General features: G+C 40.6%; 1 protein-coding gene across 3 annotated transcripts in view; it reads left to right on the top strand.

Moving 5' to 3' along the window:
- DST (dystonin) overlaps positions 1-16,356 on the top strand; it is a gene marked incomplete at its 5' end in the record, with an annotated part of 401,175 nt that overhangs the window by 275,458 nt on the left and 109,361 nt on the right. For all 3 annotated transcript variants that reach the window (XM_080806480.1, XM_080806481.1, XM_080806482.1), the window contains 6 exons: positions 1,038-1,271; positions 1,758-2,024; positions 4,820-5,368; positions 6,345-6,521; positions 12,618-12,741; positions 15,695-15,903. In XM_080806480.1, the coding sequence (XP_080662606.1) occupies positions 1,038-1,271; positions 1,758-2,024; positions 4,820-5,368; positions 6,345-6,521; positions 12,618-12,741; positions 15,695-15,903 (1,560 nt within the window). The remainder of the gene's footprint in view (positions 1-1,037; positions 1,272-1,757; positions 2,025-4,819; positions 5,369-6,344; positions 6,522-12,617; positions 12,742-15,694; positions 15,904-16,356) is intronic.

The following is a 16,356-nucleotide window of genomic DNA, read 5'->3' as shown; positions in this document are numbered from 1 at the left end:
CAAGATACTCCACACTGTTAGCTTTATAAAGAACCTCTTCAAGCCTTAGTTTCTTCGTTGGCCATACCTCACTGATTGTAGGAGTTAAGCAAATGCCGTGTGTTAATTAAGTGACTAGCACAGTTAATGGCACATAGTAGTGGCTCAATAAGTAGTATCTCTTTGCATTCAAATACTTAGAATGATTTGATAAGGCTTAAATTAAAAATACGGAAAAATATTGTGAAAGTTCAAACACAGTATAATTTGGAGAATGAAAACACAAAATAAAGGAGGAAAAGAAGAGAAAAATTCCATAGAGAAATCTAGATGCAGGGAAGCTATAACTGCTGAGGAGAGATCTTAATCTTGAGCTTCCTAGCAACTGTGGCAAAGAAGCAAACATTGCAAGTTAGAGAGCCTTGGTGTTCAGAAGAAGTTATCTTAGTTCACTGGGAGAATTTGTTTTTATCCTGAGTAATAGATATATATTAAAAAATAAATGTTTAGAAACTGAATAAATAGTAGTGTCATGTCTTTAAAAGCTCCTATAAATGTGTTCATATAGTATGATAATATCTGGTGTGTGCAAATTTGTATAGATTATATTATTAAATTCATTATTTTCTTTTTTTTTAAAGATTTATTTATTTATTTTAGACAGAGAGAGCAGGAGGAGGGGCAGAGGGAGAGGGAGAGAAATCCTCAAGCAGACTCCCTGCTGAGTTTGATGCCGGGCTTGATCCTGGGACCCTGAGATCGTGACCCAAGCTGAAACCAAGAGTCAGCCACTTAACCAATTGAGCCACCTACATGCTCCTTAAGTTCATGTTCTGAAACATAAATTTTTATGTATAAATTTCTTTAATGCTGTTTGAGATTTCACATTAAATTAAATATTGTGATTTAAGTAAACCAACTCAGATTGACTATGCATTTTCAACCTATAAATAAGTATTCGATTCTTCTCTGCTCTCTCCCTGTTTTAGAATTGCAGCTCTCGAAGAATTAAATAGATAATAATTTAATAAGAGTTTTTTTTTCTTTTGTGTTATAAGGAATTACAGAAAGATATGCGAGGAAGTGCACAGGCTTTGGCAGAAATAGTGAAAAATACGGAGAAATTCTTAAAAGAGAACGGTGAAAAGCTATCACGAGAAGATAAAGCTTTGATTGAGCAAAAACTCAATGAAGCCAAGTTTAAGTGTGAACAGCTTAATCTAAAGGCAGACCAATCCAAAAAGGAGCTGGATAAAGTTGTGACAACAGTAATCAAAGAAGAAACTGAAAAGGTCGTCATTCCAATATGTGGTACACTGTTGCTTTGTTGAAGATGATTAATGTAACAGCTACTTGAAGTTTTAAGTGGTATCAGGTGCCAGTAAGCAATGATTAGTACCAGAGACAAGAATGATGGGTTTCCAGTCATATAATTGGCCAAATATTACAGAAAGTTTGAAAAACTCGTTTTAACTTCTTTAAAAAAAATTTTAAGTGGGATTGTCAGGCTTTCTACTTGGGAAATGCATGAGACTCAATTATAGTTAAAATTTCAGGATGTGTTTTTAAGGACATCAATTGTAGTTAAAATTTCAGAATGCCCAGTAACTACCTGTGACTTTAAGGTTTAATTTCACTGTGTTCAGTTTTCAGTGTGTGTCCATTTTTAGTATCCCCACTCTAATTTTAAATGATTTTAAATATTTACTTTTGGAATGTCTTAAAACTAGTGCCTCAGCCAGCATATAGAATACCTCCTGTGCACTTCCTCTCTCCAGGTGGCAGCTGCGAAGCAACTGGAAGAGAGCAAAACCAAAATAGAAAACCTTCTGGACTGGCTGTCCAGTGTGGACAAAGACTCTGACAGAGCAAGGGTCAAACAGACACAGGTCATCGAACAGAACGGAACTCATTTTCAAGAAGGCGATGGCACGTCGGTGATGGGAGCGGAGGATGAAGTTAATGGTAACCTGTTGGAAACTGATGTTGATGGACAAGTTGGAACCACTGAGGAGAATCTAAACCAGCAGTACCAGAAAGTTAAGGTTTGTTGTTTTAAACAGAGTGATATTGTCAAATTCTGTCTCTCAGGTCTGTGGAAATGGGGCACCTGAGTTCTCTCTTGAAACCTTAATGATCACTGACAGTAAAGTCCCACCTTCTAGGTGCATCATTGTGTCAGATATAAGTTGCTGTAAGAACACTAAGCAAGAAACAATGAGAACTAAGTCATGAGATGTGGCATTCATCTAATTGAAGCAAATTTGTGAGGAATTAATAGAAATAATGATAGCTGGTATTAATAGCAAATAGATAACAGTTATGGTGGACCCTGCAGGCTCCTTTCTCAGCTCTCCCTATCTGAACACCCTGAGTCCCCCTGGCCCCCCGCTCCCTCGGAGGCCAGAGGCTGCATTCTCATTTCACAGATGGGGAAACTGAAACGTACAGAAGTGAAGTCGCTTGTCCAAGTGTACACATCTAGTGCCGGAGCAGAGGCAACTTTTGAAAACCTTTTTCAGAGTGTCCCATAACTGATCATTTTATCTCAGCATGTGGCTTTTGTTGTCACAAAATCAGATGACTGGACTGGAGGCCCCTTTGCAGTTTTGGGAGTTTTCCTCCATGTCTTTGTCTTTGGAGTCCTGGAATAGAAGGCTTTTATAGTCCAGAAAATATAAGTCAAACCAGAAGAAGAGTGTGGAAGTATTTATTGTATTCGTAGTTTCCAGGGGGCTATTCCAGAACCTTATTGTAATTATCTCTTAAAATGAAAAATTTAATGAATTCCTTTAGGAATGCGTCAGTTACAAAGAAGTCAGGAAAGGTTAGTAACTTGACCCAATGAGTGAAAATACCAGTGGGTGGATTCAAACATAGAGAGACCTCGCAGGAAAGCTCTTGTTTTTAGCCTCAGCATGATGTTTGTCTTCTCATCTTTTTGCTTCTAAGGATATGGGTCTCTGAAAGTGCTTTAGGGATTCCTAATGTCCTGATGGAGTTCAGAGATAGCCCAAGGGCCTGGCCAGGGCTTCTGTTTCCAGCACTTTCTAGTTGTGCCACATGTCCTAGGCCTCATGGTTTCTTCCCTCAGCCCAGATTTCCTCATTTATAAAAGGAAGGGGATGGATCAGATCATTTATAGGGTATTCCATATGTCTGTCTAACTTCCCATGTGCAGAGAACCCACTGGAGGACAGTCTATGGTTATAGCTCAAATGTCAAAGACAGTCTGTGGGAGAAAAGTTCTTTGGACAAAAATATCACGTGTCCATGATGTGGCAGGCATTGTTATAGACAGAATACAAATATTAATGAGTCTGTTCTCAGCTGACTGATGGGGATCAGACTTAAAAGTGAACAGTTTTCCTACAGCAGTGCTTCTCAGTCCTGTTTATTTCATAGCATAGTTATTCTTATCAGCCCTTTGTTCTAAGCCACCTGTTCTAGGTGCTTGGGATTCCCCAGTGAGCAAAGTAAATTCCCTCCCATGGTGCTTGCCTGTGAGGATAGTGAGGATGATAGTTATTTATTAATAACTAAATTTTATACAATATGGGATGTTAGAAGGTGATGATCTTATGCTAAAAGAAATGAGTTGGTATGGGTGGGTGAGCATGGGGTCGGGGACCACTTATCAGCATTAAATAGGATCATCTCTGAGCAGGTCTCCCTGAGACGATGAGATTTGTGTGAAGACTTAGAGAGGAAGTGTGCGAGAGATACCTGAGGGAAGAGCTGTTACCAGATGAGAAGACCTGGGGAAGAAAGCCCCTAATGTGCCTCACGAGGTGGGGGTGGAGATAGTAGTTTGAGAGACTGGAGTTCCTGGAGTGGGATTGGGGGGTGGACCAAATAGTCAGAGAGCTCTGAGGTAATGTTATCATTACCTTGGCTCCCTGTAAACCATTATGAGAAGTTTTGAAAATTACCTAAAAGGATTCTTATTTTTGCCATAGTTGTATGGATTTTGGGGTGAATGGAAGCAGCTGCTGTGGCTGGAGAGAAAGAGACTCCAGCTACCTGACATCCGCCCAGCTGCCCTGAAGGCTGAGGACGCAGTAGCTCTGCACACCAGTTCTCTGCTTTCAGAGTGGATTTTAATCCCTGGCATGTGCTGGGCTTGCCAGGAAGTAGTCTGCACACATGATCTCATGTACTCGTGTCAGCAAACCTAGGATGTGTAGGGCTCATTGTCTCCCTTTTCCTCATGTAGGAAGCTGAGGCCCAGTGAAGCCCAGTAGCTCCAGTATTCCCTTTGATTGTATATGTTCCTCTAACTCTCTCTGGGCTTCTCCAAAGGTATATTGTTCTTGCTAAGTTGTTGTCCTAGTGTTTTTATAGCCTTCAAATTAACAAATTCTCTTTTTCCGTCTTAAGTGTCTTCTCAGGATCATTTCTTAATAAAAATGCTGTATTTCTTTGCTTAGTAATTAGCTTAAGACAGGAGCAGTCCCTTTGGGATGGTTGTCAGGAAGCAGTGAATAGAATGAGATCAGACTATAGGTGCTTGTCTTTCAATTGGAAGAGAAATTCATCACATTTTTTCCAAACTTCTCAAAATCAGTACGTCTTCTGTGACTATCTAAGGGCTGTTTTAGAGAAGATTAGAAAATTTCCATAAAAATGAAATTAGAATGGTCAAGTCTGCTCTTCTGAAATGCGCTCACATGAGGGAAATACTGTGCACCTTGATGAGGTTAATGAGAATCCAGTCACCGGCCTGTGGCTCATTTATGTCTGTCCATCCTGAGGTGACTGGGGCTGGGGGGACCCCAGCAGCCTCCTCTGTGTAACCCTGTCACAGTTCTGACCTCCCAGCTGATGTGCTCTCACGCAGGCCCGGCACGAGAAGATTGCCTCTCAGCACCAGGCCATCCTCGTGGCCACGCAGGCTGCACAAGCCTTGCTCGATACACAGGGCCACCATCTGTCTCCCGAGGAGAAAGAGAAACTGCAGAAGAACATGAAGGAACTGAAAGCACACTATGAAGCCGCGCTGGCCGAGTCGGAGAAGAAGATGAAGTTGACTCACTCTCTGCAGGAGGAACTGGAGAAGTTCGACGCCGACTACAGCGAGTTCGAGCACTGGCTGCAGCAGTCAGAGCAGGAGCTGGAAAACCTGGAGGCAGGTGCAGACGACCTCGGCGGCTTGCTGACCAAGCTGAAGCGGCAGAAGAGTTTCTCAGAGGATGTCATTTCTCACAAAGGGGACTTGAGGTACATCACAATTTCTGGAAACAGAGTGCTAGAAGCGGCCAAATCTTGCAGCAGGAGAAGCGGCAGCGGCAAGGCTGCCCAGGAAAGCATCGATACTTCGGCAACCCACAGAGAGGTCCAGGGCAAACTGGATCATGCCACCGATCGGTTCAGGTCTCTCTACTCGAAGGTAATTTTATTTTTAAGGGGAGATTAGCCTGTGACTATAGTTTCACTCTGTCCTCTCCACTTTGGTTTTGGAATTAGAAGCGAGAAATCAAAGAACTGAAGCAGAGGACATGAGATGGTTTCATCCTCATTCCCTCTTTCTTACTCATCTGCTTTACCTCAGCAAATGTGTTTGAAGGTTAGAAGCCTCAAGATACCGATTTAGTTTTTTTTGCGAGTGGCTTCCAGATGGCCTTAACTCTAAAACGCCAATATCTGATCTGACCACCAGATGGCGTTTGGGACCAAACTTTCACGTCAGATCATTTTCCCGTCACACTTGTTTCGCAGGTGTGGTTGATCAGTGCGTTATTGTAATGCTTCCCGGCTAACAGAGTGTTTTAGCTTCTCCTTGTGCACAAGCAGAAGGCTTTTGTTAAAAAAAAAAAAAAAAACCCACAAAACGAAGAAGAAATTTCCCTCCTCACAGTATAAGCTGAACAAGTCGCACAAATGGTTTGAGGAGCATCATTGGTTATTGGCCTTTGCTCCATTCTGCTCTAGATTATTTGCCCTGCTTGTGCAACTTCAGTCTTGGGTGACATAGAAGTGATTTATAAAGTACTTTGAAAACTTTCCTGTCAAATACATAGCTATCCATGTGGTATATAAAACTTGGAATGTGTCTTGTAGGTTAGTTCCCTTGGTGATTGATACCTGAATTCTCCATTCGGCGATGAGACCCAGCCCCTGTAAACATGTTTTTGCACTGGTATAAATCTAGGACTCTCTCTTCATTTTTATGGTTACCTTTTGAAGATGCTTCTTCACATGAAGAAAAATATCTTAGTCCTGTCATTTTTCCCTAACTTTGGTTGACCTCTGGTGTTTTCCAAATTGCCTAACTCATAGGTCCTATGGTTTTTAACACATATACAGTAGGATTTTAATCCCCCACCCTTCATTTCTTCTGAGTTTTCATTTTTATTGTTTTTTAGTGCAATGTCCTTGGGAATAACCTTAAAGACCTGGTGGATAAATATCAACACTACGAAGAAGCTTCATGTGGACTCCTTTCTGGGCTCCAGGCCTGTGAGGTCACAGCGAGCAAACACTTATCTGAACCCATCGCTGTGGACCCTAAAAATCTGCAAAGGCAGTTAGAGGAGACCAAGGTAAGAGAAAGAGACAGAGAAGGAGAGACAGAGAGAGAAAAGTGAGCGATCCAGCCCTTCAGTTGTCTTGAAAGCATTCTGCTCCCCCACACTTTTGTGATCATTTTACTTTGGAAATGGAACAGAGGATGGGAAACATACTTCTCTTTCTGATTCATAGTCCATTAATTTCTCTTTCTAATGAGGCTGTGTTTTCCACTGTTGTGAATGGGTTTGACACTGCTGTTATGGCTTGCATCCCACTGCTCCCTCCTCCCTAAAGAAAAATCTGTATTGCCCTGACCGAATAAGTATCTTTATACTTACTTATTTTGTTCATTGTCTTTCTCCTCCATTGGAAGTAAGTTCCATGAAGGCAGGCGTTTTCTCTCTTTTGTTCTTGGCTATCTCTCCAGTACCTACAAGAGTGCGTGGTCCAAAGGAGGTACTAAATAAGCGTGTGTTCAAGAACGAACAGGTGGAAAGGAGGAAGGGATGTCATTGTTCCATTCTGAGGACCTTACCGGTGTTCCTGTTGAGGGTCCCCATGATTCTTAGAGACATAAACTGCCGTTATTGCCTGGCACAGTTCTCAGGAAGTCTGCCCGCTCCTTCAGAAGTGCAGGCTTGATGTCAGACTTGAATAATTGAGGAACTCTCAGCACACCCACAATGGCAGAGAGAGTCTCTCTATCTTAATTTAAAGCACATTTTAGAATCTTAATGTGGTGGGAGATCATTTTTGAAGTACTTTGCTCCTGTTCCATATGACCAATGATTTTGAGTTTGGAAGTTTCATTTCATAAATCAGTTCTGTGTCTCCTTTTAGCAGGTGGGTAGCAGTCATTGCTGCCATTGCTAGGAGGTCATCACAGTATTGCCAGTTAAACAGCTGCCTTCCAGAATTCAGCTGCATCTGCGAGTTACAGAATCAGAAACCATTCTCATTCTGTTAACAGGGAAAACAGGTGCCTTGTCAAGGGAGCTTAACATTAGGTATTGCCTGAGACTGGCTGCCTGTGGTTGGAAGAAAGCTAAGTCGTAGCCTAGGACGGAGGGCACTGCTTCTTTCCTGGGCTGCAGCATTTACCCAGTGTCACCTGAGGCTCCAGGGAGAGGTCCTGCTGTAGGTGGGCACCCCAGTGGGGGTGCGGCCTCCCGGGGGTGGCTTCCTTCCTTTGGGTGTGTGTTACCAGTCCTGGGCCTTTTTGTTTGTGTTTATTCTTTCCACAAGCACAAGAACAAGTCTGTCTTAATTAAGTTTCCTGGTCCCACTTGATCATGTGTCCAAGAATAGAGTATGTGGTAGGGGCAGAGGACAGACTGTGGCGTAAAGGCCAATATTTTGGTAGAAATTGCCAATAGCTTAAAATAATTATTAAGATTGTCTACATGACATTTAGTTAGGAAGTCAGGTATTTTTAATATAGGAAAGTGTATACTCTAAAAACAACACATTTTAAGTTAAGGTCTTTATCAGGAAACTGAGTCCACCCCATATGAAAGTAATTTTTCTAAAACTAGAGCTAAAAGAAAAAGAAGAACCCAAAAGGATGCTGTAGTTTTAAAGTTAAACCAATACCTGGATTAATTGTCAAACAGAGGAAAACTTTCTTGGTATGGGCTGCGGAAGAAGACTCTTCTAGTCGTCAGGCAGCCAAAGGAACGTTGAAGAGGAGAGCAACGTCTCAAAAGAGAATTAATTCTAACTAAGCCACAGCGTAATTTTAAAAATTAAATGTGCAATTAAAGTTGTTCTTGGCATATGTTCTTATTTTCCTCACAGATGATCTCAGTGTGTAGCAAGGATACATTTTTAGGAGGATTGGGCACTTTCCATTTCTTTCATTTTAATTAACATTTAAAAATTATTTTTCTTCAGCAGTAATATAAACACATAAGACTACCACAGAAAATTCAGTTTTCTCTACACTTACAATACTAGCATATTCTGTTGGATAATAAGTGTAACTCGGGGGTATCCAAGTTGGTTCATTTGACACATTTCTGTCCAATAGCACATTGTTATTAGCATTATTATTCAAAGGACTGGTAGCTGTGTTGTCAGCACTCTGATACCACTGAACTGAACTGTAATGACTCTAAGCTCTGCTTCCAGAAAGATCCGTGGACAAAAAACATTGTGGTTCCATACCAGGCACAGAAAGACAGGATTTGGGGACCAGTTTAGAAGCCTGGGTTCGGGACTAGGCGTGGAGCTAGGTTGTGTTGACTGAGTGTCAACATTTGCACTGAGCTCAGGGATGTTGTAAGCCAAGTGTCTCCTGAGTCTTGGACAAGTGCCCTTTATAAGTTTCACACTTTTCTGGTCCAGGTGAGGAGACCAAGGTCATAATCTCTCAGTAGCCCCTTGTCGTAGATGCTTCTTTATGTTTTGATTTCATTGAAATCCATTAAAAGCTACATATGGTACATATTTCAATTTGCAATTTTATTCTGAAGCTCTCTTGTAAACCTCTGCCCTCATTAAATTATAACCTGACACATGTTAGGGATTAATAATTGTTGACTTGAATGTAATTATGGAGAGAAAAGGCATGGGATGTTTTGAAAAGAAGAGGTGAAGAAAAAAGTGCTTCTCTTGTGATCCATTTCTAAGTTTTAGGATGATTGGTCGGCCCGATGTTCATCCTGAACATTTGGTAGAACTATGCTGACTTTCACATGTATCTATCCTATAGACATTTATGTGCTAGGCCTACTGTTAGGCTTTGTGAAGGTGTTAAAACTCTGCCTCTCCCCTTGGAGAACTCACATTCTAAAAAAAAATTTTTTGGAGGTATTCATAACCTTATTTCATCTCTTAAATAAGTATGCAGTGCCGGCAAACTGTATCTGCGGCTTGGACTTCTGCCGGGTTCTAGGTAAAGTTCCTGTCATGAGGAATTGTCCTGTAACTAAACCTGTAAAAGGATTTCCTAGACAGATTCACTCTGATGCAGAGTCTTTGGCCTCTTGGGACAATTTTAGGATCTGGTACACAGATCACAAATCCCATAGCTTGCTGGATCTTTTGACATATATGGGCTGCCCGTACATCGTTTAAATTACTTGAATCTGAAAATTAGTTGAGGAAATATTTGCCATTGGCTGTAGGCATTTGTTTTAGTCTGAAATGAAGGCAGAAATAGAAGAGGATCTTTTGGGATCTTACACCTGGTGTTTTTACTTATTTACTTTTCATTCATTTACTTCTTTTAGAAACTTTTAGAAATTTACTTCTTTTAGAAACTTTTTCAGTGTCCCAAGCACTGTGCTGGGCAGTGAAAAGGAAGTGGAATAGAATAAATTCCTTGTTCTCAAAGAAGTTAGTTTAAGAGACAAATCCAGTATTATTCACAGGGTATTTATGGGAGCCCCTGGGGGGAGTTCTTGCAAACTAGGGGTAAAGAGAAAGTTAGGGGGTTTCCCAGCTGACTGTTAATAGGTGAACAAGAGCCAGGCTCAGGATGATCGGGGGATAGGTAGCGTGAGAAGGTTAACATATAGAGATGTTAAATGTTGGGTCTAGCTTGAGCAAATAGTTATGAAACAACTGTGTTTTTGGACATTTCTGGAACAGGAGGTGGAAGAAGATGAGATTAGAGGTAGAATTAAGGAATCGATGTCATTGTAGGCTCAAGTCTGTCGCTTTTATAACAGCAATGGGAAGCTACTGAAAGATTTTAAAGAGGGGAGTGATATGGTCCAGGAATGTATTGTAAGTAGAACACACCGGGGGGAGCTATGTTGGGGAAGAGATTGGAGGCAGGGGGCTTGGTAGGATGCTTTTCTCAGTTGAATGCAGTGATCCAGAAATACAGAGCAGCAGCCTGCTTTTAAAAACACATTAAGCAGGTAAAATTGTCAGGGCCGGGTGGTGGATTTGCATGTGGAAAGGAGGGTTGAGGGAGCGTCCAGAAGGAAGCTCAGAGTTACTGTTTGGGTCGTGAGATGCAACAGCAGGAGGAGTGCAGGTGTAGGGGGTGAGATAATGAGTTCAGATTCAGTGTTTTGAGTTTGAGGTGACTGTTTACACCCAGATGGAAATGATCAAGAGGCAGTTGGAAACCTGGGCCCATGGCCAGGGATGAGTTCATCTACAGTTGGGCATATGGGAATTTGAATTTGAAATCTGAGTGTGAGACTGGAAGAGGAGCTTGAGTAGCTCTAGTGAAGTGAAAGCCAGGCATGGGGCCCGGGTGGACAGCCCGTTTGGACACAGATACGTCAGAGGTGTTAGGAATGCAGGGCCAGACTTCTGGAAGACTCTGTGGTTCTTGCCTCTACCTCTTGTCCCTTTGTTGCAACTGTTGAGCCACATGTACTTAGAGAAGTGGGGGCCTCAATTCAGCAAATCCAGGGTTCCGGTATCCTTTCTGAAGCAAACAGCATTTTTAACCTTTTCCATTTTCTCTCTTCCTATAACCTCTGGGGACAGAATTATTCCAGTCCCATTTCCACCTCCTTGATGACATCTGTTCTTTTTTCCTTCTCAGCACGTATGTCTAAGAACTGTCCGTGATTCTGCCTGGCCTCCTCCTCTAGTGCCTGCAGCTCTGGCGGTCTCGCTGTGGGGCTTGGCTTCCAGAGCTTTATGTCTAGTTCTAGCCCGTGTTCAGAGTCACCTCCGCTTCCAGCTTCACTGTTTTTTTTTTTCTTTCTTTGTGAAGGTCCTAAGAGCTCTTTGAAGTCATAAATTCCTAAACTCTCCTTTGCTCCTAAACTTGCTCCCACTTTTGCTTATGAATTCCATTAATTGCCTAGGCTCAAAAACACTGGATGCTTCTCTTGTCTCTTCTTTTTCCTTATTCCTGCCTCCTTAAGCAGTGATATCCCATAGAACATTCTGTGACCATGGAAATGCTCTATAATGTCTCCAACATGGTAACCACTCATTACCCTTGGCTACTTAGGACTTGAAATATGGCTAGGACAACTGAAGAATTGAATTTTGAATTTTATTAGATTTCAATTAATTTTAAATTTTGGAAGTTCCATATAGTTTGTGGCTACCATATCTCAAAGCACAGCTTTAGATAACCAGTTATCAAGAGACCCTCCCCAACTTTGTAACCAGGTTTGTCTTCCCAGCCCAGAAGGGGCTCTCTCCTTTGTTCCTGCTGAAATTGCTCCAACTGGCGTCTCTGCTTCATTTCTTACTCATGTCATATATCCCACACAGTGCTACTAATGTAGCCTTCTCTTAACACAGCTCTGAGCACGTCAACCCATATTCAGAATCCTTGAATGACTTTCCATTGCTGCAGGATGAAATGTAACCTCTTTAGCTGGGCAGTCCTATTGCTGTTAATTCACCCAGATACATACTCTACCCGATTGGGACCCTCCCCTGTCCTGTGATATTTCAGTCCCCATCTTTGTCCACTCTGCAGGGACATGTCCTTCCTACTTCTGCCTGCCTCCTTCCATACTTTCCTCAGGACCCAGCCCAGTTCCACAAGCATGGAGAACGGTCCTCATTTCCCTCTGCACTTAGCCCCCTCTCAGCTTCCAGTAGCACTTAACGAGTTCCTGATATAGATTATAAGATCCCTACGGGTGAGCTTTGTATCTGTTTGGTTTTGTATTTTCACAAATGCAGCAAGATTTTTTTGAATTTGCTAGATGTTAAGTAACTTTTGTTGAATAAACAGAAATAAATATGACTTTGTATAGAAATGGAAATCCTTATTTCCTTACCTGGAGTCAGAAATAGTCCTACAGATGGTTTTGTTTTGTTTTTGGCGTTAGGTTGGTTTTTGTTTTTGTTTTCTGGTGGTTACTGAGGGTCTCGTCCAGGACGATACCCTGAAAGGGGGATGAAAGGAGACCTCAGGTTAGGGGGAGAGGGTTGCAAGATCAAGCATCAGGCCACGAGTCATGAATGTATGCTCAGTGGTTTATTTCAAGACTGAATTTATATTGTCCTCACTGGTTGATGCCTTTGCTAACACCACTTTATAACTGGCCTTATTCTAAGGACTCTGGAGTAAGCTGATAATGATGAAAAGATTTCTATGTCCAATATTACTTTATTGTACTAGAAATAATTTTTTTTATTAGAAATACATCATTTAGTACTATTGAGTATAACTGAAGCATTCAATCCTCTAGGCTCTGCAAGGACAGATATCAAGTCAGCAGGTTGCTGTAGAGAAACTGAAAAAAACAGCTGAAGTGCTTTTAGATGCTAGAGGATCTCTGCTTCCAGCCAAGAATGACATCCAGAAAACACTGGGTAAGTGTTTATTTCCCTGCTTGCTTTCTCACAGGTAGATTCTCCATGAAGGTGTTCTGATACGGAGAACACAGTCATGGGTGCATATGGTGTTGCTTTTGCCCTCTCCCTGTGAAATGGCGCTTCCCCGTCTTGGAGGAGGCGTGCCTTTTGGGGCAGGTATATTGGGAATGGGAGTTGTATATTTTGAGAAGAGTTTGTTCAAAGTTTATTGTTATATTTAGAAAATGTAACAAAAACTCTTCCTTTATGTAATACTCACCACAGAAAGCAGGGCATGAGATTCTTTTGGTGGAAGGCATTGGGCAGAGTTAGACTCTAAACCTAAAACAGAAACATGGCTGGCATTAAGAGATGTGCTTTAAAACGGTGTTTCCACTTCTCCATTTTCTGGAAGCCTTTGAGTGGTCTCACAGGGCTCTGATTACCCCAGTTTTCTCCAGTGATACTAGAAACTTGTATCCATTCATAGTGGCGCTTCTGTGCCCTCTCACGTTAGAGTTGGTATCTCTTGAGAGAAGAGCTATTGTGTGATCGAATTTAGATTAAATGCACAGTGGGGTATCAATAAATGTTTGCTGCCTTACTGTATTTTCTGTGTTGATTTGCTAATGTGTAGCTCAAGGTTATTCCATATTTCTATGCATGAAATAAAAAGCATAATGTTTTGTAAGATGATTGGAACTGTGTTTCATACCAAAGCATGTGTGAGTTAAAATCTGAGCAGAAATTGTAGATGAGGAGAAGGATGAAACTTTCCTTTTCTAAAACCAGTCTATGGAAGGAAAACTTTTTTTTCATTCTTAAAGATGTCTTAACTTTTTTGAGCATGCATCCCTGTCAAAAAAATTTCAGCATATACCCCATGGATACATGTGTATTTATAAGATATACTATCTTATCACATTATGTGTGTTATAATTATAAAATATAAGAACATATAATTTAAAAGCATAGGATAAAAATATGAATGGAAGTTCTAATATTTTGTTCCTATATCTCAGAGCACCATCTTGTCATCCCACATTGGCAACCACTGCTATAAGGACTTGGGCATGGAGATTTGGAGGAAAAGAAAGACTATTATATATATGTGCTTCTGTTATTTGAAGAGGCATTTTTCCCATTGTTAAGGGTACATAGTTTTGTTTTTATTAGCTTAAAAATTCACATGTTATACATTAAGACTTTAAAACTTCTATCTGGCATACGTTCTAGGACTATGTGAAAATACATTTAAGATATAAAGGAATTTCTCTAAGCTCTATCTGACCTCTAAGAAAACCAACCACTTAAAAACATGAGTCTTAGAGTAGATTTCATTTTGTACCTTTTTCTTCTAAAATAATATTTACTTAATAAAAGCAAGAATTCACTTCAGTGACAATATTTCATCACTAAGAAATACAAAAATAATAACACTCAAAACGTGCCCATTCAGTACAATAGCTGACTTTGCTTGGAAAAGCACTGCTCAAGGCTAACTAGATTGCTGATTTACCCTGCCGACACACAGAATTGCCCACCTGAGAGGCAGCTCACCTGCTAATCCGTCACCACCATTCAGAGTATTTTCTCTGTGACTTCCAAAGAAGGGCTTATATTTGAACTTACTTCTTGTTTTGTCTGCTGATAGCATATTCAGTGCATCCCCCTGAAACCCCCCGCCCCCCGTCCTGCTCTGCACTCTCCCGGGCTTCATCCTGTTCTCTGACAGGACCATTGACTGTCGCCTTAAATTAGCTTATCTTAACCTCTCAATTCAGTGAAAATTTGTCAAAGTGTTTTTTCATGTTACAGTAAAATAATCAAAGAGAAATATTGCTTCTATAGGTTGTGTTCCATGGGCCAAACACAGCATGTAAAATATTTTCACTCCCAGGTCTTTGCCGTCAAGGGTTTTCTAACTGAACATACAATATATCCAACTAAAGCATTCATAAATAATTAAAATGCTTTTCAAATTATTGGACTATAAGTAATAAATTGATGATTTATTCCAGAGAGAGATGAATACATGAAAAAAATCACTGTTCTTTGAAATTCTCATAGGTCTGCAGTATAGAATGTGGGATGTCAAAGTATAGAACTTTGTGTTTGAGTGAAAACTAGGCTAGAACAGCATGTTTAACATCTTAAGTCTTCAGAATTGAAAATAAGGTTAAGCTCATTTGAGATAGGTCAACCTATTAACCTTATTTATTTTTCCCTTTGGTCTGCTGTTAAACTTTTCACATAAATTCTGTTTATATTTTAGAATCGTAATCTCAACCTTTCTTATTTTCAGTGGATTTTCCTGATCTCTTTTCTTATTGTATATATCTGTTTTCTCCTATGTGCATCTGTCAGTTTCTGTGCTTTCAAGTACTTTACTTAGACTGTGAAGGTTGACAAAAGCTTAAGTATGTGTGTGTGTGTGAGAGAGAGAGAGAGAGAGAGAGGAAGGGAGAATGTATGTTATGCACAAGGGAGAGATAATTTTTATATGTAAAGGTTAATTCTTGATAAATTTTTTATAGCTATGTATTGTCCTTGAGAATAGCTGTGTATGAGTGTCACCTTTTTCTTTTTTCCATGTAGTTATCTAATAGTATGGCTATTTTGAAAATGTCAGATTGAGAAGCAAAGATTGGCTGTTTAGACTGTTAACATTTTTCTGGGGCACTTCAAATGTTTGTGCATCCCAAAAGCTCTTTTTGAATGCAGATGGCATGTATATCAACTATTTTTTAAAAAAATACTTCAGTTTTTTTATAGTTTCACTGAGATCTTTTTCTTCTTTTGTTAAGGTTTTAGATGGTGCCCTGATTACGCATTTTGAATTTATCATTTAAACCTCTTTTCGTTTTCCAGTTTTGGTGTGGAAATTGTGTGAACCACCATAGTGTATTTTTGAAAAGGAATAGGGCAAAGAGAGCTTTGTGGTTAACACTTTCTGATCTTTCTGGGCTAGATGACATTGTTGGGAGATATGATGATCTATCCAAGTCTGTTAACGAACGAAATGAAAAACTGCAGATAACCTTGACCCGCTCACTGAGTGTGCAGGATGGCCTGGATGAAATGCTGGACTGGATGGGAAGTGTGGAAAGTTCTCTGAAAGAGCAAGGTCAAGTGCCCTTGAACTCTGCTGCTCTCCAGGATGTCATCAGTAAAAACATTGTAAGTGACATTTGACAAGAAAAAAAAAAAACTTAGATTAAAAAAAAAAAAACCCACTTAAATAGTCCCAAGGATGGGTAAATTGAAGATAAAACTTAAGGATAAAGAAAAGAAAGTTTCCTGAGTATAACCGTGAAAAGCAGTGCTTGCTCTGAGACACATGTGTGAAACACTTTTTCTCTGAAGAAGTAGAGAGAGAGCTTTGTATACTTTCTCACAAATGTAACTCATTATAGGGGGCTTACACATACCCGAGGCCTATCTTGTTTATCACAGCTTCAGCCAGCTGCACACGAGGTTAATCAGATCAATCTTGGTGTTGTCTAGCCTTTTAAAAATTAGGACCCTGGATAATCCCTAGGCTCTGTTAAATCCCAAGGGTTGCCAAGTAGTAGCGGTCTCCTGCCTTGCCTGGGCAACTTGACAGCTGTTCGCCACTCTGTCCTGAAGAGA

Source organism: Martes martes (genome assembly GCF_963455335.1).
Source record: "Martes martes genome assembly, chromosome: 6".
Lineage (NCBI taxonomy): Eukaryota > Metazoa > Chordata > Mammalia > Carnivora > Mustelidae > Martes > Martes martes.
This window is presented reverse-complemented; position numbering and strand designations above follow the sequence as displayed.